We start from the raw sequence: 19,096 nt of genomic DNA on the forward strand, positions 1-19,096 counted from the left end.
CCTTGTGTCCACAAGCTGCAGATGGCAGATTACAGGACTTCTCAGTCCCCAGGACTTCAGAGCCAATTCCTCATAATAAACAATCTCACAATCTCTCTCTCTCCTCCCTGAGTAATACTGTATGCACACTTCTCATTTACTCTTCCCAACTTCCCTGTGAGGTGGAACTAGTGTCACTTCCAACTTACACAGAGATTCTATAGCACAGAGAAGTTAATAACTTCCTCAAGGTTATGTAAACACTAAGCAGTGGAGTGAGGATCAGGGTCTAAGTAACTGGCTGAAGGTTAATGATTTTCCTGTCATTACTGTGGCCTTCTCAAGCTGTGATACACTATTTAACTCACATTTTAAAAGCCAGCATTCACTTAGCTGATAGTGTCATAATCACTTAAAATATTTTATTTACATAAGTATTTTACAAGCAACTCATTAACATAAATTAAAAAATTATGAAGTATACAGCTCTAATAATCCTTTACATACCCCAATGTATTTGTTAATGTTAATAAGCCTAATGTAAAAATTTTTTTCCTAGTTCACAGAAGCATATTTTCTTCCAAAGTCATCATACACATATTTAAACATGTGATAGAAATTAGATGATTTGGGGCTGAAGATGCAGCTCAGTGCACTTGCCTAGATGTACAAGGCCCTGGGCTCCATTTTCAGTAACACACACATACACACGAGATAATTTAAAGGATGTAAAAGAAAGAATGTAATCTGAAATAAGAAATTCAGATGTACATATTCAGAGAATGATCATAAAGTTAAAGAATATGCCTTAAAAATCAATACATCGTCCTTTTCGTTCCCAATCTCCGTATCGTGTAGGTTCTGGGCCCCTGGGTCCACCTTTTTCTTTGGTAACTGGATTAACATCATCTGGAAATTCTAAAAAAAGACAGAAATATACACAAACCAGTCATCAGAGATGGCAAAAGCGATTATGGTCAATTTTAAAGACAGAGTTGCATTATAGGCTAGATTCAATTTAACTGTAAATGTGTTCTTTTTCCCCAAGTTTGAAAACTCATTTAGGATGTAATTTTCATACTCAACTTTACCACCAACATTGGTGACTTCAAATCTTGGAGTAGGTTCAGGCCCCAATCTGGGAAGTAGCTTCATATATGCTGCTGGCCCCGAGTAGAAGGAAAAGGGTACAGAGAACAGAGTTGAATTCACTGAACTTGGAAGGTTTTTGAAACGAGAGTACTTTGAAGGAGTCACTTTGATGCCTCCATTTTCTTACTAGTACAATGGGGAGAGCAAGTATATCTGTCTAGCGGTGCTGAGAATTAAACAAGGCAACACATGGAAAGCGCCTAACATGGTGCCATGCACACAGGATGTTAATTTTAGCTACGGGCACTACTGTTCATTATCATGGGCTTTTCACGGATACAACTGCAACTAATACTCTTAATACTGGGTATTCAGACCATCATTTCCAACATGAATCAGGGTCAATTCTGAGTGCTTTTATTTATTTATTAAATTCTGATGTTATTCTTTTGTGAAATGGGACTCTGTGTTGCCAAGGTTGGCCTAAGTGATGCTTCTGGCTCAGTCTGAGGAGCAGTGGACGACAGGCCTGTACCATAACCCTTGTCTTCCAATTCTGAGCACTTAATAATGAATGGTAACTTACTTAGTCTTTATAATGATCCCCAAGATAGAAGAAAAGTCCCATTTTGTGGATGAGAAAATGAGATAAAACAGGTTAAGCAAGTTGCTCGGCACTGTGTGCTACTAAGTGGTAGAGCCGAGTTGGAACCCTCACGTTCTGGGCTCAGCCAAGCCATCAACCGCATACAGCTTTGCTCTGTGTACGGTAACAATGGGAAAGGAACTGGTTCCTGGAAAGGAACCTTAATTTTTAAACGGGATCTCTTTAGAAAACTACAAGTCATATGACTAAGCGAACCTAGCCCTTCCCTCGACAAAAGAGAGTACACAATTCACCTTGAAAATTTCCAAGTATTTGTCCATTCTTTGACTTTTATCGTACTGTGAGGAACTCTCTATCACTCTTTTCCCTGTGCAATGCAAGCCAGCTCCCCCGGCTCTGTGGCTTCACCTGAAGGCCTTGCTAAAGGGAGATCCTCTTTGTTCTTCAGAACTCCCTGAGGTTACAGTCTACCTCTAACAAAATTCCTCATTTGGGGGACTTAACCAGCGGAGGTCCACAATCAGGGTGCCAACACGGTCGGATTCCAGTGAGGGCTTACAGACAGACCCCGCTGTGACTTCTCACGGCAGAGGGAGACAACAAGCACACGAGTGCCCCTACTTTTAAGGCACTATTCCCACCAAGAGGCTCCACTCAGGACTCACCTACACCTAATTATCTCCCAAAGGCCCATCGCCAAACACCTGGCACTGGGAGTCAGAATTTGTGGGTGGGGGCGCACAATTTGCTCCACAATATGAGGGAAGACAGAACACAGGAATCTGGGTGCTGTGCTGTGTGCCTGCAGCCCCAGTCATTCTAGGAGGCTGAGTCAGAAGGATGTCTGGGCAACATAGCAAGATCCCCGCCTTCAACAATGCCAGGGTGGGACGTCCTGGGTTCTTCATGGCCTCACTTCTACTTCTAGCCCTGACTCTATCAGCAAACCTCTTCAGCCTTTGTTGTTTTGATTCCACACAGTTCACTTGCCAAGTGCTTTTCTCAGTCTATAATGAACTCCAAGACCACTCTTTTAGGACAGCATGAATGTGTGATTCAGAGCACATCTCTTTCTAATGCCCTTAGCAGCACTGATATCCATATCACCGCATCACATGGTCCTCAAACCTCTTTCCTAATGACCCTCATCTATACAACTGCCAGCCACTTGGACTTCATCTCTTCAGTATGTTCCTTCTCCAAATCTCACACCTCGAGCTCTCTTCTCCGGCCACAGCCCCTATCTTTCCAGAGCCCTTCTTTTTCACATTTAACTTCTGCCTTTATTACAATCTGAAAAGGTTTTCTGAAAGCTTTTCTTTTCACCACTATCTCCCTGGTTCATATTCTCAGTGTCCCATTCTTAACTAATACAATAAAATTTTCTAACCCATCTGTTGTTCCCGTCATGTCCCCAGCTGAATCCACCCAGAAGGCTAAATTATCTTTCTACAAGAGTACCCTTCTCCACATCACACTGAGTGAAGAAAGCCAGACACCAAGGACAACAGACTGCATTATTTCATTTATATAAAATCCTCAAAAAAAAGCTAATCTACAATGATAGAGAACAGACCAGTGGTCGTAGAAGGAGGGGGTAGTGGGACTGTCTGCCAACAGGCCCAAGGGGATTTTTTAGGGAATGGAATAATTTCACACTTGCTGTTGCTTACTTGATTAAACATCGTTCAAACTCTCTGAACCATAAACTTAAAGTAGGTGGATCTTATTGTCTGGAGGCTGTACTTTAATTAAGCTGACTAAAATAATCTCCATCCAAATGTTTAATGTTTCTCTTGCTGCCCATAGAAAGCCCTGATGCTATGACCTGATAGTTTAACCTCTCTTTCTAGTCTCTGTTCTTTTAACTTTACATTGATTAGAAGCCAAACAGGTTGTTTAGATGTGTCTTGCATGTGTAATGTTCTGGGACCTTTCTCCTTTTTCATATGTTCCTTTTTTTTTTTTTTTTAAAATATCTTCCTGTCACATTTCATCTTTATAAAGATTTTAGTTTTCCTTTAATCTATGGTTCAAATGTCATCTCTTTTGTCCAACTCTGATCATTTCTGTCACTCTAATTATAACATGCTGTTCTGTTCATGGCTGGTTATGTGTCTCATCTTTGTTATTCATCTTTGTATCAAAGAGGGTGCCAAGCTACAAATATCTTCCTTTATCTTCTTAAAAATGAGATCTACTTTCTGCAAGGAGACAACCTATACAATTTTTCCTTTTTTAAAAAAATGAAGTACATACTACATGCAGGGAAACAAGATCATAAGGAAGGAAACTGTCAGAGACAAGAAAGAGCTACACAGAGCTTGAATTTGGGCTTTATCGGAAGGGTGGGTTAGGATGGATAGTGCTGACAGTAGTTAAGGAATAGTCAAATGGACTGGGTCAGTGACTGAATAGTGAAGACAAGAGAGGCAAGAGTAAAGGGTTAGTCCAGATTTCTGGCTTGGTGACTTGGCTGATGTTGAGGGATCCTGGTAGGAAGAGGAGGATATGGGGCGGTGCTGGAGGGAGACATGAGAAGAAGGGAAACAATGGATGTCAACTAAGTTTAGTTTGAGAAGTATTAATTTTGAGATGCTTGGAATATGTAAAGACAGATATTTAGGGGGCACCTGGTGAGACAACAGTGAGGCCAGGAGAGGTCTGACCAGAGGAGTGAATGCATTAAGTGCAAACATGCACTGAATGATCTTAGGGAGACACAAGATCCCCAGGCATGCCGCCATAGTAAAGACAGAGACCCGGCAATGCCCACCTTTGGATGTTAGGCAAAGGCCCACGAATTTAAACACAAGCCTGAGAAGAAATCAACTGAGGAAATAAAGAGTGAAAAGCTGGAGAAAGCACAACAGAAACAAAGAGGACACTTCCAGAAGCAACAATGAATACTGTCAGAGTTGTGGACAGGTCTGACACAGTCATAGCTGGAAACCATCTGCTGGGTGGGTGAGGTTTGTCAGCTGGGTTTCCACAGAGTACCAGGTTCAGCAGGAATGCAAGCCACTCAAAATTTAAGGCAAATGCCTACTTCTGTGTCACACTGGTAAATAGCTTGTGAAATCTGAAGCTTTCTTTCTACTGTATATAAACACATTTATCATTTTAACTATTTGTAAAATGACACTGAACACAACTGCAATGTTGTATAACCATCTATACCAAGTTAGTCTCAATATAAACAGTGCCAATTAGAAGTTAACTTTCTTCTTCCTCCTCCCTCTATTCTATGATCATTTTTTTTTTTTTTTTTTGATATTGGGGATCGAACTCATGACCTCATGCTTGCCAAGCAGGCACTTATGCCACTGAGCTACATCCCTGGCCTGATCATTTGTTTTCTACTTTCTTCTCTATGAATTGTCTGCTCTTAATGCTTCATATAAGGAGAATCATTTAAAATTTGTCCTGTGTTGGTTTATTTTACTAAACACAGTATTTTTCTTTTTTTAACACAGTATTTCAAGGTGCATGTTGTAGCATGTATCAACACTTCATTGCTTTTTATGACTGAAAGTCTTCCACTTATGTATGTCATAGCACCTTTATCCATACAATTGCTGATACTTGGGTTGTTTCCACTGTTTTGCTACCATGAACAATGTGCATACCTGTAGATGCTTGGTTACATGTACTAATGCATCTATGCTCTGTGTATTAGCTGATCAATACCCAATGCCCATTACTTTTCATTTCTGTATCTTCACAGGTAAGAAGTGATACCCTATCCTCACTGTGATTTTCATTTCCCTAATGATTAAGGATGCTGACCATCTTCTCATGTGCTTGGTGGTTATTTGTCTATATTATGTGGAAAAATGTCTATGCAAGTCCTTTGCTGATTTTTGAACTGGATTTTTTTTAGTTACTGCTAATTTGTACATATTTTACTCTTTCTGTAGGCCATCTTTGGCTTTTTTGATGATTTTTGATGTAAAAAAAGCTTTTAATTTTGAAGTCCTATTTGCTTGCTTTTAGTGTCATAGCCATGAAATCAATGCCAACTGCAATATGAAAATTTCTCTCAATATTTTTATCATTTTAGCTCTTTTCCTTTTTTTTTTTTTTTTTTTTTTTGGTACTGGGGATCAAACTCATGAACTCACGTGTGCCAGGCAGGCAGGTATGCTGCTGAGCTAAATTCCCAGTCATTTTAATTCTTAATTTTTAAATTTTTATTTTAATTGGATTTTTAAATGGATTTAATGTTAATTTTTATATATGATGAGGTCCAACTTCATTCATTTGCATGTGGATATCCAGTTTTGTTAGCATCATTTACTGAAAAGGCTGACTGGCTTTTCCCCCACTGAATGACTTTGGTACCTTCATTAAAAAATCAATTGGACATATAAGTGAGGCTTTATTTTTGGGTTGCTGTTTTTTTTTTTTTTTTTTTTTTGGTACCAGAGATCAAACTCATGACCTCACGTTTGCCACGCAGGCACCTACGCCCACGCCCGCTGAGGTAAACCCCTGGCCCAAGGGTTGCTGCTTTCTTGTGTGATCACTCCCCCTACTTTGGTTAAAATGCTACAAATGTACTATCATACACTTCCAGCAAGCAGAAGGCTGACACAGGTTCAGCGGCTGCAATCAGACACCAGCAGGGCTGTGCTGTATCTGAGGGCTGTGGAGGAAGCTTATTCCCGGCCCTTTTCAGCTGTGAGCTGCATACTGTAGCCACTGGCTTTTGGTTCCTCCTTCTATCTTTTCCTTTTTTCTTTTTTGTGGGCTTGAATCCAGGTCCTTTATGGATATTAAAATTACTGAAAAACTTCTATGACAACTATTAAAAATTCCCCATCTTCTTGGCTGACTGGCCTCGTCATTATTGGGCTCAGTAAAGTACTATAAATTTAAATATTTTACTGAATTACCAAATAATAAATTTCCCTATGGTAGAAAAAGATCCAGACACAGGGGCTGGTGTCCTCTGCTGATATTTCTTGCCTAAGGCACTTCACAACACAGAGGGGTTAATTCTAATTTTGCTGTAAAAGGGACAGCCTTGCTGAGGACTCAAAGTAAATGCTTAGGGGAATGTTCTTCAAACTTTTTTTGTTTTCTCAATGACTAAAACACCTTCCTTGACACATCCAAAATGAAGTGTTACCGCACTCACTTGTCAGAGGCTCCTGTTCCACATGAGAATCCTCGGGCGCATCAAAACGACCTAGCGGCAGTGTGGGCTTCTTGATGGGTGGTTTGGTGGGCTCAGACTTCCCTCCTGGCGAAGAACCAATTCTCCTCAAAGCATCACAGAGGAGAGGTGACTCTGGCAGAGTGGACAGAGCAAAGACTAAGCTGTTCATTTACTAGGCTTAAAAGTTGAGTCATTTTACTTTCTGGTCTTTAGTTTATACATTCATATTTATCGAGCTTCAGAAGATACCAAAGGGAAGTGAAATATATAAAACACTGCTTTCTGTCCCAAGCAATGCTAACACACCAGGACACAGACCACTATCAGTATCCAAGAAGCTGAGATGGCAGTGTACCCTTGTGATTCCCTACACTTAGAGGCTGAGGCAGAAGGATCCTATGTTCAAGACAACCTGGACTACACAGCAAGAACCTGTCTCAAAAAAAAAAAAAAAAAAAAAAAAAAAAAAAAAAGGAGGGGCGGGGATTTGGCTCAGGGCTTAAACACCAGACTGGCAAGCAAGGTCATGAGTTTGATCCCTGGTACCAAAACACAATCAAACCAAAGAACTGAGTACATGTGTTTCTCAGTGATAATATTTAGTGCATATTTATCAACTTAGTTTTAAGAGTGGACTGTTATTTAAAAAAAGGCCTGTCAGATGAGAAGGATCAGCATACAGCCAAAGGTGAGCCTAGGAGCCTTAGTCCAGCTCTGCCTAGGAATAGCAGGTGCTCAGCAGCAGGGACTTTATTACCATGCATGCTCCATTTCTCCTGGGCAGACCTGAGGCCACTTTAGTTTCCCCTGAAAAACAGATGTTTTTTAAAAGAAGAAATAGGGCAAGTACAAGGTCTTGAGTTTGATCCCCTGTACTAAATAAAATAAAATAAGGAATAATAAAAGCTAAGAGTGAAGCATCACTAAAGGACACTCATATCCTTACACACAAATTATAACAATAGAGAATTTCTGGTTTTGGCAGTTTCATAAATTTGACGTTAAAACCCTACAACTACACAGTATCTAAAGGTTGAGAAGTGTGTGTTATTTTGGGATCCAAACTATCCCCCAAAAGGTCCATGGCCTTGAAGGCTTGGCCGCAGACGGGCTGAAAGGAAGGACATGCTGGGTCACAAGGGCTCTAACAGCACCTGGAGGAGTCTGGTGAGGTCACGGCAGGATGATGACCCTGGAGGGGCTGGAAACTGGATGTGAGGCCTGGTTGACAGGAGCAGCCTGGATCACGGGATTGGGACTGTCTGGTCTCCACCCCTTCTTCCCTACCCACTTCCCTGTTCCACGACTGCCAGAAAGCGAGCAACTTTCTTCTACCTGGGAGCTGGCCACCCCTCTGAAAGGGTGGAGAGCCAAACAGATCTTCTCTCCTTTAGGTTGATTTCTCTCAGGGAGTTTGATACAATGTCAGAAAGCTAACTAATTCAATATACAGAATGCTTCTAAGTCACATAGAAACTGTAAATAATGATAAACTTAAAATGTCCCCCATTTGGGTAAACAAAAACAAAAAAACACCCACTTAATTGAAACTGCTACAATTTGTCTTTCTGCCCATGGAGGGCATAGCTTTAGGCCGCTGGGGGTAATAGTTTCTTAAACTGAGAAAAGCAGAAAGGCCGTGGGAAGGCCAGGAGTCAAGGGCTCCCATACCCGAACCGAGGATATAAAATAAGCTTTCAGAACCACTAGGGCTCTTGTTAAAATGCCATTCTGAATTGTGCTGAGGCACACCTCCCCCCAGAGGCTACAATTTAAATATGCTCCCAGGTGATCTCTGCTACACGCCCCAGAACTGAGAAAAGAGGAGAACCCCTAGTTAAGGTGAAGAAGGAAACCTTGGTTCTGAGTGGAGATGTGAAAAAAGCCATCCCTTTGAGACTCTCAGGCCACAGCTAACCACGGTTCTGCTCAGACCTCAGTGCACACTGTCTGTGTAACCCAAACTCCAGGAAGCACCTTACTATAAAGAGGATCCAAGGCCAAAACTCAGTGCTTCTACGCAAATCCTTGAAGAGACATTTTCTCAACTCACGGATGCCCCACATTTGGAATCCCAGTAAAGAACACAAGTCTCACAGACAAGAGCCAAAAGAATCAACAAACAATAGAACCGACTAAAGATTCCATATACTGAATCCAGAATATAAAATATCTAATTGACATAGTTAAGTGAAAAGGCAGCAAAAAATGAGTAATAAGAGAGTGAAAAGTGGGTAGGCCAGGACGAAAGGAAGAAAACAAGATGGACACAAACATTTAGAAATATAATAAAATTTCAAGCTCAAGGAAAAGCTAAATAGGACAGGCACAGTGGTCACATACCTGTAGTCCTATCGACTCAAGGGGCTGAGGCAGAAGGATTAAAAGTTAGAGACCATTCTGAGACCTAACACCTTGTCTCAAAATACAAAATAGAAAAACTTCCGGGAAGATAGCACAGTGGTAAGCAAAAAACAGTTCTCTGAGAGTTACCGCCCAGACTCTGGAATATAGCAACAAGTGTCAGTGTCTGCAAGAGCTCTCTAAGTTCCCAAGGAGAAGAATGACAAGAGGATAAAAAACAAACAAACAAACAAAAAGCTGGGGTCAGATGAGGCCCTTCCTACAGATGAGAGGAAGAGACTGCTTGACTACTGCAATGCGTTTATTTATGATGCCCTTTTCTTAACTAGCTCACTTGTTAGATCCCATGTTCTGGCCGGAACCCCTGCCCACCTCCAGCCCTCCATGCCCTTGGGGCATTCCTCAGGTGCTCTGGGTACTTAGGGCACTCCGGTTAAGGGACTTGTGCTTTCAGCTCCACGTGTGTAAATGATCACTAGCTCAGCAGCTCCCAACGTGTGAGGAAGGCAAGGATGCCTTGAATCTGAAGTGAGAATTGAAGCTCACAGGGAGAGCAAAAACAGAAACTTCAAGGCAGAAGGAGGAGATAGCTGGTAGTGCCTTCTGCCTGGGTTGGGACTCTGTGGGAGGAGCAGTTCAAACCTGCAGACACAGGGTGACTGCTGGCAAAACCAGAGGCTTGCACAGAGAAATGCAGCTGTGGATGTGAACAGTGGATGTGAAGGAATGTACTGGCTGGAGGTGAGTACTGAGGGCTCAGTTGTCTCATGGGAGAAAGCAATTAGCTGGGAGTCATCTTAGCAGCCAACTGAGCTCAGAACTTAGAACAGCCGCTGAGTCCATCTAGTGGCTCTCAGCCGAGTTCATACTTGCAGAAGGTATGCTGATGTCTGCAGGATGAATGGGTCTGGTCTCAGCCTCATGGCCAGAATCCAGCCTTGACTTCAGAGGAAATAAAGGTACAGGCTCACTGAGACTATCCATTACCTTGCCATAAACCTGATGGGATAAATCAACACAAATCTGGACTCTTGTCTCCACATGCTGTCCACCAGTAATAGCAGAGACAAACTTAAAAGTGGACTGGATTTTTGTCTTTTCTTGTTTTTGTTGTTGTTTTCTCTTTCACTGTTTGATTTTGTTTTTATACTGTGAATGTGGTTTCTAGCTTCTTTGTTGTTAGCCTTGCTTCTAATCTCTTCCTCTTCTACTTCTCTATTGTTTCCCTAACCCCTTTAAAATTTTCTCCTCTAAGGGTAAAACTGACATATAAGGACTTATTTATTGCATCTAATTTTCTGGTTTTAGATTTTATATAAACACAAATCTACTTCATACAGCTAAAGGTAGCAAATTAATGGTAACCTTGGTTTCTCATTTTCTAGGCTGTATTTGATGCTGTTGCTAATGCTGATTGTGACACTTTAGCCAAAATGACACAATTGTTCTAAGCACCTGTTCTTCCTGGTATTCCAAGACTAAGATTGCTTAAGTGTAATAGAAAACACTGTGGACCAGGGCCAAAGAATGAGGCCCTAGGCCAATGAGACAGGAACTTCTTATCCTCCGAAAAGGTAAGATGTTGCAAAATACTCAAAACTCAAAATCCAGCTATACCTGGTAGACATCTCTGAGAAGGAGTCATTTCCTAAGGGTTTTAAATACTAACAATAAAGCAACTCACCACAGGGAATTTACAAGCATCAACCCAGAAATTAAACTGAAAAAGAAAAGAAAAAACAGAAAATGAAGACAGTTTAACAATGCAACCACAGGTGCATTCACTGAAGTCCTCAAGATAAAAGTGGAATGACTACACCATACCCTGCCCCAGTGATCACCAAACGATGAATGGATACAGAGGTTTGTGTTTTTTTTTTATACAACAGAGTACTGCTTTGCCACAAAGAGGGACAACCTTGAGACATTTCTAGGAAAATGGATGCATCCTGAGTTCATACTCTTAAGCAAAATAAATTGGACACATGTGTAAATACTGCATTGTTTCTCTGGTGTGAGAAAGTGAGAGTGTAAATAAGGACCAAAATCTATAAGAGGTATTGTGAAACAGGAAGAAAATGTTCAAATGGAGAGGGGAACAAAGAAGAAGGGAGAAAGGAAAAGTAAAAAAGAAGAGAAACAAAGGAAAACATAGAAACAAACCTTTGGTAAACAGGGAGGAGAGGAGGGACTGAAGGGAGGGTAGGGGAAAGGGGAGAAAGTTGTATCACATACAGGTACCAATTCTGTATCATACATGTGATCATTATGTACATCTAAAATGTACCAATATGCCTGGCTGCTGAGGTCCTGAAATCAATCCCCTACAAAAAAGTTCCAATAAAATCTGCTTGAAAAAAATAAAACATAGGAAAAGCTATGGATTCAGCTCAGTCACTGCGACAAGGTGGGTATGGTTTCAATATCCTCTACTGGATGGGGTAGGGAGTTAAATGGCAAAATAAGTACACCCGAAAAGAAATTGGGCCTAGCATGGTGGCTCATGCCTACAATTGCAGCACTTGGGAGCCTGACAGCAGGGATTTCAAAGCCAGCCCGTGATACTTGCTAAAAAAAAAAAAAAGGAAAGTTTCGCAGGAATTATACCAAGAACAAATAGAAATAAGGAAATAAAACTAAAGTAAGTTAAACATATAGGATAAAATAAGATCTAACAGATATTTACTCAAATTTCCAGAAAAATGGGAAGACTAGGGAGATAGCACACAGGTGGCAGAAATAAAATATAGGAAACAAAAAAGTCATACTTGGACACAGGGAAAAAAGAAGTCTAACATGAGGGAAGATCTTAAAAGGAGCCAAATAAAAGCTTATTTATAGATGGGCTTGGTGGCATAAGCCTGTAATCCCAGCTAGTCCATAGGCTGAAACAGGAGGATCACTGCAAGGTCCAGACCAGTCTGAGGTAGATTGCCTGTCTCAAAAACAACAAATCCCAGAAATCCATCCCAATATTTAGTTTATAGTGTGACAGATCAAAGGTGCAAAAAGTAAGATGTCTTTAGCTGGTTAAAAAAGATAGGCTGCAAAAATTTAAGTCTAGCCATATGCTGTTTTTGTGGGATACATGACTTTCTCATTTCAAAAAAAGGACACACAAAATTGGGATGAAAAGACAATGACATGATTAAAATATATAACATTTACAATTTAAAATTCTCAATATATTCCTATAATTTTTAAAAATTCACAAATTAACATATACTATATAAATTACTAAATATATACCATATTTATTTGTGAGTTTAAAATATGATTTTTTATTTTTGGTTCTAGTGTTAAAGCCCAGGACTTTGTGTCTACTCCACTGAGCTACATTCCCAGTCCCAATATGATGGGGTTTTTTTTGTCTTTTTCCTTTTCATCGGTACCAGGGATCGAACTCACGAGTGCCTGCTTACAAGGCAGGCGCTTATGCCACTGAGCTAAATCCCCAGCCCCCAATATGATGTTTTGACACATCATCCACTATAGATAGCTGAATCAAGCTAATAATATGCATTTTTTTCCTCACAAAGTATTTGTGTTTATGACACTTAAATGCTACACTCACCAACTTCCAAACATGCAACACACTATTATTAACTACAGTCACCATGCCATACACGAGATTTTTTGGACCCATGAATCTGCATATATATAAACTTGATTTATGACAGCTGGTACTATATCAGTGTGGGAAAGGTCTTATAAAAACTGTACATGGAAGTGGGAAGAACAGTTATTGATATAGAAAATAAATTGGTTTCTCATGTCACATATATACAAAAATCAGCTTTTAGTACGGAAAAAAAACCCTGAAATGCAAAAACTAGAGACCTTTTAAAGGAAAGTACAGTATAGAATATCTCCATCAGTTTAGGGTAAGCTTTCTGAGGCAAGATCAAAAGGTACTAGCAAAAGAAGATCAAGAAAAGATTATAATAAAATTATAAATATCCGTTCATTAAAAGATACTTTTAAAATTGAATCTACATGGCTGTAAATGCAGGCCCATTGTTCTATTTTGTCTTGTGTTTATATGAATTTCATAAGAAGACACACTGTAGCCAGTCTTGGCAGCTTGCACTTGTAGTCCCAACTACCATACTTGGAAACAGAAGCAAGAGGATGACTTGAGTCCAAAAGCTGAAGACCAGCTTGGGCAACATAATTAAGGAAGTTTGTGGAGGCTGGAGATACAGCTCAGTGATAGCGTGCCTACCTAGCTTGTACATACACAAGGCCGTGGATTCATTCCCAAAGCTCAGGGGAAAAAAAAAAGTTAACAAACATATATAAAGAACATAAATAAGGTAAAAAAAAAATCCATTAAGAAAATGAGAAAATCCATTAAGAAATGAGAAATGTGAAAAATGTTTAATTAAAAAAGTAAGCTGGGCGTGGTGGTGCCCACCTGGAGGCCGAGGCAGAAAGACTGCCTTGAATTTGAGGTCAGCCCAGGTTCAAGACCAACCTGAACTACATAGTGAGTCTCTGTCTTAAAAAAGAAAAAAGTAAAATGAGATATCATTTTAACACTCTCTTGGAAGCCAAAAATTAAACTTTGAAACAAAATCAAGTGTTGTCAAGTGTGTGGAACAAGAAGCACTCTAATGCACTGCACATAAAAGTCAGTGTAAACTGGTAGTGGGACCAAAAAATGCCTTAATAACTTGGTATAGTGTTGTGAGAATGAACAGGCTCCTACCATCCTGCAGGAATTCCAATTCTTACACTGAGCATGGGTAACACACACAAAGTGTATAGTAGCCAATCCTGGTGATTCCAGAATTACTCTAAGGTCCACTGAGAAGGAAAATGGAAAATGCACCATATACCCTCAGCTGAGTAATTACAACCTGATACACGGATACAGTTCAATCTCAAAATATAGTATTAGCTAAGAAAAGCAAATAAATACAAACGATATGAAACCGTTTCTGTAAAGATAAAAAAGCACAAATTTCCACAATTGTATCAAAAGCAGCTTGTTGGTAAGGAAATAAGTCTATTATCTTAAGCTGGAGAATGGGTTCACAATGTTGCTTTTGCTTCATAACTTATACAAGCACTTTGCAAATTTTCAGTATGAACTGTTTCATAAGTGTTCAAGTTGGTGAACAAAGGAGGCTGAATGAATATAGCAACTATAAGTCTGGATAATGTGAGATGTTCACTTTCTATAATGTTCATTTCTGGATCATTTAAGATTTTTACAACACAGTAAAACACGTTTGAGGAAAATGCCACAGAAAGTAAAACAAATTGCACATAAGTCAGGCAACTGACTATGAAGCCAATAATCGAGTTTTTGAGTTACATACATATGAGTACCTAACTTTTCAGGAATGTTGTAATTTAAAGCAAGCTCACCATCCTCTGAAAGCAAGTATGCTTTTTTGCACTACTAATTCCTGGCTTCACCTAATTTTTATTATGTATACTAATTTGCCTTTGGCCCATTTCTGAATTTCTCTTCTTTCATACAGTAAACGGTCACAATCCCTTTTAGATATAAACAAGTGCGTGACTGATTCTCAACGCCCCATCTAAACCACTTGCCGAAGGACACCACAAAGCCTGCGCGCCGCGAGTCCCTACGAAAATCACAGGCCGGCGCGGCACTTCCGGCCGAGGGCCCAGAACGGAAGGAAAAGGTCAGAGGCCCGGAAGTGCCGGCCCACCTCAAGCTACAGGCGCGACCTCAAGAAGCAGGCAGTGCGACTGGTCCAGCCAAAAAAGCAAAGCTCTACAGGCCCCGCCGCGCGTCGGCACACACAGAGCTTACTCCGCGGGAGCGCTTGAACCTTTGCGACCCCGACCCGACCGGGCGCCTTACTTGCCGCTCCCCAGGCGGTCGCATGGACTCGGCCCAATAAACCCGAGAGACTGAATACGGTCATGATGCCGAGCCGGTGGCGCCTGCGCACGCGCAGCTGGGTGAGAGGTAGTTCCGGCGAGGGGGCGGGCTCGTGTAGTCCGCGCGTGTGATCTGCGCCTGCGCAGCCTCCAACTAGAGAAGGGGCCAGGAGTGGTTCAGTTGTGTTCCAGAACCACTCTAAGCTAGCCGTTGGTTAAACACCCTAACTATTTTGGAATGGCTTTTACGCTTCTATGCCTCTCTTCTCTTGCGCTTTCAGTCTCTAGTAATCACTTTTTTATTTAAAATTTTCTGCTTTTGTTGGGTGAAACTTAAAAGCGCTCTACTATTCCCCAGTGCTTTTTATTCTTTTGCACAAATCTCTCTCAAGTGGCTCGGGAGAGATTCGAATTCGAAATCTATTGTTTTAGCCTATTGTTTAGCCTATGTTTAGCATATTCGAAATCTTCCTGAGTGCTGGGATTATAAGCGTGCCATTTGGTTTCTGAGACAGGCTTTTTCTTGTAGCCAGTTTGTCCTGCTTATATCTTCTGGCCTCCGCCAGCCCAGCGCTGGGATTACAAGTGTGGACCAGCACGTGCGGTTTAATAATGTTGGCTTAAAAAACCCACAAATAGAAATAACCAATTCTGGTGTTCTGTATCATTCTCCTATTGTATATTTTATGAATAACTGAAAGACATTTAAAGGTTGTGAACACAGAGATGGAAATGTTAACTGCTATTTGATTATATGTATGCATATGTAATGAAATAGTACACTGTGCCCTAAAAATACAATGATTATATGTGAATAAAGTTTAAAAACTTATGATAGAGATGTTAACTACCCTTAGTTGAACATTACGTGCTGTATACATTCACCGTATCAGATTATTACACTACACCCCATAAATTTATACAGTTAAGATAAATATGCCAGGCTTCGTGTTATAGCCCTGCAATCTCTAGCACTTGGGGAGCCAAAGGCAGGAGGATTGCAAATTTTAGCCCAACTTGAGCAGTTTAGCAAGACCTTGTCTCGAAAAAAGAAAGGATGAAGCTTAGGAGGAAGGCCCAAGATTCAATCCTGAGTACCACAAAACTAAGGTGGTATGTGGTGCTGGGCTCCTATAATTCTAACAGTGGGGCCAAGAGAAGGTGATTGCTCTAGATTCCAGGCCATCCTGGGTTGCACAGCGAGGGCTTGTCTCAAAAAACAAAACAAATAAAATTAGAGCTGGGTGTAGTGGCACACCCCTATCATCCTAGCAATCTGGATCACTGAGTTTGAGGCTAGCCTGGGCTATATAATGAGTTCAAGGCTAGCCTAAACTACATAGTGAGACTCTGCCTCAAAAAGCCGACCAAACAAAAACGTTAAATCATGTTGATTTTTCGCACACTATATTAAATGGTTTTGAAAAAAATTTTAATGAGTTAAAAAAGATTCTATCTTAGGACTTTATTATTTAAATTGTTGTTCCATGACTGGAATTCCAGATTTTTTGTTAAAAAAAAGTCATAATTGAAGTTAGGCAAAGAAATACAGTCTGAGGCTATAAGTCTCTTAGAAGATCCCTTATTTGTTTTTCGGTTTTTGGGTTTGTGTGTGTGTGTGTGTGTGTGTTTGTGTGTGTGTGTGTGTGTGTGTGTGTGTGTGTTTCTCTTTGAGACAGGAACTCTCTCTTTGTAATTCAGCCTGGCCTTAAACTCACTGTGTAGCCCAGGCTGGCCTCAAACTCACAGTGAGTTCCTGCCTCCCCAGTGTATGGATCACAGTTGTGTGTCATCACACCTGGCTAGAAGATCCCTTTTAGAGGATGCAAAGTGTTTTATAGTATTCTTTTGATTTGGTAATAGGCTGCATTTACCTCGCTGTCCTTCCCTTTTAAATTTCTCCTTTTCAGTGAGCCCCTCATCTGCATATCTGATAACCTGATAGGTGGTATTTGTGAGTGAGGTACTGCTCTAGCATGCAGTACAAGGAGCTCTGCCAGCTGACCCTTGAATCCCAACATATTCGGTTGGATTATATGGTAGATTAAGCTGTTTTATGCAACTTGGGGGAGGTCTTCACAACATCAGAGGAGCCTCTAGAGTTTTGGAATTTTATATATGTATTCCTGGGAATTGTTGAATCTTTGTAGTGTCTGTCCATGTTGTATCTGGCAGCTAGGAAGTCTGAGTTTCTTATGGAGAATTACCTGGTTCTCCTAGATAATGAGCCTTTCCACTAAGGAAGTGGTATATACAGAATAGAGCCAAAACCCCAACACAAGCAGTTTTCCTTAGCAGGTAGCTCACATGTTTGAACTGCCTGTTATCCCAGCGCTAGAGGCTGAAGCAGGAGGAACACCATGAATTTAAGGCCAGATGGGGCTACATAGTGAGTTCAAGACCAGCCTGAACTACATAGTGAGATTCTGTCTCCAAACAAATAAAGGCATACTTTTGAACTTCGGTTTGAATGTAGTACTTATGATGAGGTCCAGCAGCGGGTGAGGAGGAAAAAGCTAGATTGGGAACAGCTTTGTCAATAAATTGACCTACTTGGAATGGGCTGCTTTTAGCATTCAAAGCCCTCCTATAAGAGCTGTCCTCAAAGAAGAGTAAAACGGGTTTAGGGGATGGTAAGAGAGGAGAGAAGAGAACTGAATTTGTTCTGCACACTTTGTCTGGAAGGAAATGAGGCTTAGGATAAAGATCGATTCCCTTTTGTAAGCATGACTAGATTAGGCAGATGGTCAGGAACTGGGAACATAAATATTTTGGGGTAGTTCTTTGGAACAAGACTTCTGAAAGTGGTTCTGAATCAAGAGAACACTTAGGTCCCCTTGAGGTCCCTAAAAAACGTTCCCATCACAGGAGGAGGAAGGACTCGTAGTCAAAACAAGATCTCTATATTAATTGTTGGTGGTTAGCTATACCCATATTTAGAGACTCTGTTTAAATGAGGCTGCTATTAAGTTGTTGGCTGAAGGGTCCAATTTTATCTGAAGGCACAACTAGGGGTAGGATTGATTTCCAGGGAATTCACATAATTATTGCAGGAGTAAATTCTCTGTAGGCTTTGAAACTGGAGACTTCCCTCTGTTCCTTGCTAGGTGGGCTTCTCCAAAGGTCATTTCACAACATGGCAATTGGTATGAGTGAACCAAAGAGCAATAAAACTCATTTAAAGGCCATCAGTCTTTGTGATCTGATCTCAGCAGAGATATCCCACTACCTCTGCTGTGTTCTCTCTCTAGACACAAGTCATTCTCGAGGGGCTGCCTATCATGGTGACTCTACCCATCTGTCAGCCTACCTCCTGCACCACAGCCGTTTGCTCAGTAAGCCAACTAATAATACAGCTATGGAGGCAAGGACCTATATGTGTATTTTAAAAGTATTTAGGACTGATTAGCTAGCATTGCTTATCAACTGCAGTGATCATGTGATTACAATGCTTCTACGGTCATGCAGAAGGTTGCAAATTGTTCTTAAGAGGAAGAGACAATTATTTGGGGTTTGGATTGCTTCTCCTATTTTGTCCTTTTACCTGCTGCCCTCCATCTATGGACTTACTGAATCCCTTATACTCAGTACAACATCCCTTATGACATTACTACTTACCAAAAATTTCACTTTTTTTCCTTTGGAACATGTATATAGCAGGGAAGTGCCAACTGCTGGACTCACCAGCCTTATCAAGTCTTTTAATACCAGGAGGTGGTCTTGTGGGATGATGGACAACCCTACTGAAAGGTTAGTTTGGAAGGAGATGAGAAAATACACTGACGTAGTCCTCATGTTCCAAGTAAGTTAAGAGTTCTTGATGGTACCCTTCTACTGACAGGAGAATGTAGAGAGTAGAAAAGGGATTGACATCTCACTGTTAAATCTGACATGCTGCCTGTATATTTTCCTTTCCTGCATGGGCTCCCCTCCATCTACAGTTCCTGGCTTGTTTGAAGTTAGCTAGAAACTGCTTGGGCTTCAGCCCTGACTTCTCATTAATGTAGCTCACTATGTGTGGGAATCAC

At 40.8% G+C, this 19,096-nt stretch overlaps 1 protein-coding gene across 1 annotated transcript; it reads right to left on the bottom strand.

Annotated features, from left to right (window-relative positions):
* Positions 1-376: 376 nt before the first annotated feature.
* Positions 377-18,863, bottom strand: Sdhaf4 (succinate dehydrogenase complex assembly factor 4). Its single transcript, XM_003478282.4, has 5 exons — positions 18,753-18,863; positions 17,521-17,584; positions 15,049-15,222; positions 6,822-6,974; positions 377-897 (listed from the first exon to the last, which is right to left on the bottom strand). The coding sequence occupies exons 1-5, from the start codon at positions 18,861-18,863 to the stop codon at positions 788-790; spliced, it is 612 nt and encodes a 203-aa protein (XP_003478330.2). The 3' UTR covers positions 377-787.
* Positions 18,864-19,096: the final 233 nt, after the last annotated feature.

This window comes from Cavia porcellus, unplaced genomic scaffold, assembly GCF_034190915.1.
Source record: "Cavia porcellus strain 051 isolate PalLab524CR breed Dunkin Hartley unplaced genomic scaffold, mCavPor4.1 scaffold_16, whole genome shotgun sequence".
Classification (NCBI taxonomy): Eukaryota; Metazoa; Chordata; class Mammalia; order Rodentia; family Caviidae; genus Cavia; species Cavia porcellus.

Bases quoted from the DNA above. Each gene is read 5' to 3' on its own strand.
- Sdhaf4 (XM_003478282.4), bottom strand. From the start codon at position 18,863: ATGAGGACTACGTCAGTGTATTTTCTCATCTCCTTCCAAACTAACCTT. The intron at 17,585-18,752 runs GTGAGTCCAGCA...TTCCCAATCTAG, and splicing joins TAAAAGACTTGATAAGGCTG to CTTTTTCCTCCTCACCCGCT. The intron at 898-6,821 runs GTGAGTGCGGTA...GTCTTTTTTTAG, and splicing joins GGAACAGGAGCCTCTGACAA to AATTTCCAGATGATGTTAAT.